We start from the raw sequence: 6000 nt of genomic DNA, 5'->3' as shown, positions 1-6000 counted from the left end.
CAGGAGGCATATTTACTCCCCGTTTTTACTTTTGCGATTCAGTGATTTGCAGTGATGAACCAAAGTTCATCGTATGCGGTCTTGATAGCAGAACTTGCATTCGACGTCCTCCCAATAAGAAGTTGGAACGTAGGTACACTAGGAAGTCGGTGAAATTTGGTGGCGCCAGTGTTATGATATGGAGCTGTTTCAGTAAATATGGAGTCGGGCTTATTGTCAAGATCTAGGGGAAACTTAAAGCATTAGCCTAGCGGAATTTGCAGTCAGAGCACCTTCAACCATTCCTAGAAAACCTCCCATTGTCAGTTTATTCAAAGGCAACTCTCCAGCAAGACAACGCACCCTATTATAAGCCGCGATTTGTACAGCAAGGGTTCAAGGATGAGGCCATTTCAACCATTGACTGGCCTGCATAAAGCCCGGGTTGAAATCTAACTGAAAATTTATGGGCAATAATTAAGCAGGTAGTTATGAGCCTGAAATCAACCACTGTGCAACAATTTTTGGCCAACATCGAGTAGGGGTGAAAGCAGATACCGAAGAATATATGCGAATAACTTCTGTTCCTGTTATATGTATATAACGGCGATATTTTGTGAAGTAATAAAAACTTGTTGTTTCTTTTTCGTTGGTGTGGGTATTTATTCTTGCAAATACCGATATTTTGGGAACCACTTGTTCAACAAGTTTTTATTACTTCATTTAATTAATCGTTGTAAACACCGCATAGTTTCACTCTGATATTTTGTGGTAATTTCACAAAAAGGATATCCAACCAAATATCAAGTAAGTAAACAACTTACTTTTTCAATTATTTCCATGATTTCTTCAAATTTATTAAATATTTTTCCGTTTTTTCTTTGAGGTGCGTTGATAGCTTCATGCAGCTTTTTCTACCTTTATTTTTATAAGGAATATTTCCACACGTATATTCCCTGAATTAAAAGCAATTTTATTTTCAAAAAAGAAGTTAGGATATAGTATCAATAAAAAAATGTGTAAATTTTCAACAAAATCAATAAATATTTGCTATATATATTTATTCTGTTTTGTACGTCTTTAGGCGCACGTGCCAGGGTGTGCTAATTAGCGTGCCACCCCTTTATATTGAAAAGAATGACAGTAGGCATCTAGTTTGGATTCATATCTTACAAGGACGCAGCGTAGAATCTTGTTGAAGACATGTGGTCAAAGGGTAATATAGGCCCCAGGGCGAAATGTGGATTGGTACCCACGATGGAGTATAAAACCTGGGAAACGCCTGCTGAACCAATACCAACAGCTTTACTACCAAACCCTATCTCCACCTTCACGTGGTGACCGCTGGGAGCTCTTTCTCAACGAAAAGCTGCAGACGGAGAAGGCGAGTCTCCCGCGCCTAAAAACGGGACAAATTTTACCAACTGGTCCTCCATGTTGGGGGTTGGGTAGGGCAGACAACCCTACAAGGAAAACAACTTGTTACGAGGCCATAACAGGAGCCTCGGAATGGATGGGGACATGAACCAGATTCCAAATCGATGGGTTCAATATTTTAACGACCAATGCCGCAACACAATCTCTGAAAATGGAAGAAGCAGGGGCAATCCAGGAATCTTCCCGAAGAGGACAAGGATCCACTTCAAAGGGTTAGGAACAATAAGCGCCTGGTGTGGATGGAATACTTACAAAACTACTAAGCTTCGTTTGCTACTAAACAGCGTTTGGTCTAAGAAAACTATGCCGAAACATTAGCGAAAATTGTAATTTACCCTCTTTATTGAAAAAGGTGCTACGAGAATTATTGAGAGATATCTTTGATGGGTACATGTTACAAAGAACTGACAAAAGATATCGAAAAAAGGTTGTGCTTTTTTGAAAAAAAAAAAAAACAATTATTGGCGAATATTAGGAAGGATTTTATATAAGAAAGTCAAGAATCGATCAGATATTTTCAGCACAACCTATACTGATGAAGTGGTGGGAATATAGGGGGAATGGCCATCAAATTTTTGTTGCTCATCGATTGCTCTGCACCGTACGGAATATTATCTAAATGTGAAGTTTCAGCGAACCTAAGAGCTGAAGTAAGAAAACCACTTTACAGAATGCTTCGCACAGACTTCGAATTAAACCACGGCGATAGGCCGCCCCAACATATTTCAACATTGATCCGGAGTATCGAAAGATACCAATGGATTTAAATGGTACGGTACTGTACAAGTCATCCTAGATATTGCTCTTTACGGATTATAGAAATATCCTGGTACGATCAAAAAAGAGGGTGGAGGAGGTCCTGATGAAGCTTGACGCAGTAGTGAAGTTGGCTTAAAAATCAAATCAATCAAAATCATGACGAAAACCAAGTGAAAGGCGCAAATTTGGCAAAATGTGACACTGAACGGTTTCAACTCCTAACTAGTCGACAGTTTCTTGTAGGTAGGAGCAACTCTGATAAAGGATAAAAACGTTCGTCGAGGGCTAAATTCGTCAACAAAACAGTTCACCTCGTGTTGCCAATTATGAACAAATCGGGAAACCGGATGCTGGTCGCTTCAGGTATGAAAGGTTTTGTGTATTTCTTGTAAAAAGACATTTGAGTGTGCATTTGCCCATTAGTACGTAGTTCATAATATATATATATGTGAGAGTATCCACTTTCGGGTGATATTGACTTTTATAGCCTTGAATTTGCAAGGAAACGACAACTCTGACCTATTATAACTTTGTCAGTAATAGTGTGATTTCCACCAAACTTAGCAGAATCATGCATGTTATAACGTACATTACTGCAAAATTTCGTGGTAATAAGATGAACTTAAGGGGGGTTTTGCAGCCAATTACTAAAAATTATGGTAATATACTATTTTTAACTTTAGTTGAAAGGATATATGCAGCCTCCTGATTTTTTTCAGATTTTTCGGTTGGGTAGTTACTGAGAGGTGCTCCGGATAGCTGAGTGGTTAGAGCGCAAGGCTGTCGTACGGAAGGTCGCGGTTCAAATCCAACTGGTGGCAGTGGAATTTGTATCGTGATTTGACGTCGGACACCAGTCGACTCAGCTGTGAATGAGTACCTGAGTCAAATCAGGGTAATAATCTCGGGCGAGCGCAATGCTGACCACATTGCCTCCTAGTGTACCGTTACGGTCTACCTTTCAACAAATGTCAAAACTATGACCAACTTCGGAGAGTAATAATCGAGACCTTTTATTTGATACCCCACATGGCTATATTTGGTGAAAAAAAATGTACACACCCCTTTTGTATGTATTGGGACCCTCCCCCTAAAATTCAGCGTAAAAGAATGCAACTCACTGTATGCGTCAGCGTTTACAGTTCTCCCCTTTTCACCAAATTGTGTGTCAATCGTTATAACTGCCTCCGAGAAAAATGCGTGTGACGGACAGACAGATAGACAAACAGTAAACCGATTTTAATAAGGTTTTGTTTTACACAAAAACTTAAAAATGAAAATTTGTACAGGAAAACAAACTTTATAAAAAATAAAACTTTGATTTACCCGATCCTGTGTCATTGAACAAGATGTGGACGATAAACGAGACCGGAGAGTAAAAATCAATCAACGTTCACATCCCAGGAGAATCTTAGGTCCAGTGTGGGTGAATGAAGTACAACAGTGAGCAAGTCATGTAGAGCGTGGGGACGACACGCGACGGAAGAATTGTCAGGCTCACACCCCAAGGTAGGTAAACGATCACCCAGAAAGAAGCAGGTGGGAGGAGTTAGTGGACAACGCAAATTATACATTACTCGGTTTCTGAAACTCGAGGATGCGGTTACTCGCCCGAAAAGAACGGAGATGAACACTTCGGGAGGCTAAGTGCCGGTATAGGACTGTAGCAGCATAAAAATAGGAGATAGTAATTATTATTATCGTTGAAAACGAAGTGATTACCCTATTTCTTAGATTTTACTGAGAAAAGTAGAATCGCTCCTTGTTTGGAGTGCGCAAACTTTGAAGCGATGCAACAGGTATGTCATGAATGGCGTTATTTGGTTCGGTGATCATAAAAGTATAGCGATTTTGCGGTTTAGATTCAATTATACTAAGAAGTGAGTCTGCATTCGAAACCCACTTTTAAAAGTAATTCTTTTCGGCATCTTACACGGGGACATATATTTCGAGTTTATAAATTTTATTGAACAGGACACCGTGGTTGGCCAGCAAGGTACTGTAATTGATTGACAGAATAAATAGAAGTGGACTTTCAATATACTTAGCAACGTTCGAGCTGGTGACCTTTTGCTAAATTGCATGTTACAATTAAGTTACTACTCATCGACATTAAGCTGTTATTTTTGGACCTTTGATCGTTTTCGGGGACAGGTTGGCAACAGATCGACAATATGAATGTTGTTAGATTTAAAGACGGTTTAAGGAATAAAAGGGTCTTTAAGATTAAGCTCCCATTACTGAAATGATGAATGATAAACTGATGAAAATAACGAAACCAAAAGATTATGCTTTTTCTTTGTATATACTTTATATCAAAACAAGAAATACAATATTAAATCGAACAAAAAATATTCCAAAAAGAAAATTTTTCTCGGTAGTTTTGAGTTTAAAACGCTTAAAAATTTATTATAAATTTATAATATATTCACTTAAGTCTAGATAAATTACAAAAGTAATAATTAAATGTTAAAGTATCAAATAAAATAAACAACAAGAGCATTTCCGTGATATGTGGGAAAATTTAGTTAAACAATTATTGATTGTATAAGAAATTTCAAACAAGAAAACATAATTTTCATTGGAAGTTCAGTTCAAGGGTAAAAGCAATACGCCCTAATATTGCTTTCGAAAGAGTTCTGGCCTTGAAAAAACCAACCTCCCAGCACAAAGCCTTTTATTGAGTAATCGACTAACTACTAATAGCCAAATTAGATTTCAGTAAAAGCTTGAGTGATTGTAGACTTTAGAATTCAGAGATTCAATTTTCTAAATGCTACTCACAGTGATAACGATTTAACTACTGTTATAATTTTACTATATATTTTATAGTTAAAATAATACGAAATTTTGGCAAACTTCCAATTGCTATGGATTAGGGTTGTATCTACGTAGTTACCAGTATATTCAAAGTTTCTCTACTAAATATACACATAAATTAGAAGTAAAAAAAAAACAAAGTTTCAAGTGAATACGTGTAATAGCAGATAGTCTATAACATATTTTAGCTAATATGATTTAAGTTAACCGTAAATCATTGAAATTAAGTTATAGGCAGCGCGACTGCAACAATATCTTTTAAGAACATGCATTAAATAATATTTTCGCTAGTTATTTCTCTCTATAACATTGTGATGTCAGTAGGTGTTATAATGATATTGTATTTATTTGAAAATAAATAGATGTGTATCTAAGATGATTCCCAATGTCATTCTGCCTACTGATATTATCCTTTTTTCCTAGGTTGTCTATATTAATTCCTTCTTTGCGTCATGTTACTGATGTTGTTGCTTCAGATATCATCATCGGTTTTTGGAATGTCGAAAATCTCAGCAAAGAGTGGAGGCAGCCTTAATTTAGTCCAATTATTTCTAAGCCAGTCTAAATGTGAACAATGTTTGGCACCCAATGCACGCAATTCTAAGATTTTCGCCTCGAGTGCCGGCATCAGTTGCAACGAATTTGTAGATCCAGGACGTGATCGGACGATTTGTACTCTCAGGGCTTCAGCTATACGTTCCCTGGTTCGTGATATGATTTTATGTTCAGTTATTCCAGAACGATCCGATGCTAGTAGAACCATGGCGGAAAATAGACCGATTTCAGTGTCACTTAAGTTATAGCAGTTTATTGCGTTTGAGAAGTTCAGAAGTGATACCACAAAGTCATTCTGGAAAAAAAAAGAAAATAATATGAGTTTTGTTGAATAAATATAAAAGTCCGGTAAAAATGAATAAATAAATGACAATGTTCGGTACAAGTTATATAAGGATGTTTACGATACATAAGTCTAACAAGGGCTTTTGTTTATGGGTTCCAAGAAAC

At 37.1% G+C, this 6000-nt stretch overlaps 1 protein-coding gene across 1 annotated transcript in view; it reads right to left on the bottom strand.

The window, feature by feature from the left end:
* Positions 1–4461: 4461 nt before the first annotated feature.
* Positions 4462–6000, bottom strand: part of LOC119649181 (ecdysone-induced protein 78C) — a 134378-nt gene continuing 132839 nt past the window's right edge. The window contains exon 6 of the mRNA XM_038051208.1: positions 4462–5845. Coding sequence (XP_037907136.1) covers positions 5468–5845 — 378 coding nt within the window. The 3' untranslated portion in view covers positions 4462–5467. The remainder of the gene's footprint in view (positions 5846–6000) is intronic.

Source organism: Hermetia illucens, chromosome 2, assembly GCF_905115235.1.
Source record: "Hermetia illucens chromosome 2, iHerIll2.2.curated.20191125, whole genome shotgun sequence".
In the NCBI taxonomy this organism is placed as follows: domain Eukaryota; kingdom Metazoa; phylum Arthropoda; class Insecta; order Diptera; family Stratiomyidae; genus Hermetia; species Hermetia illucens.
Note: the sequence above shows the minus strand (reverse complement) of the source record. Positions and strands in the feature narration are given on the sequence as shown.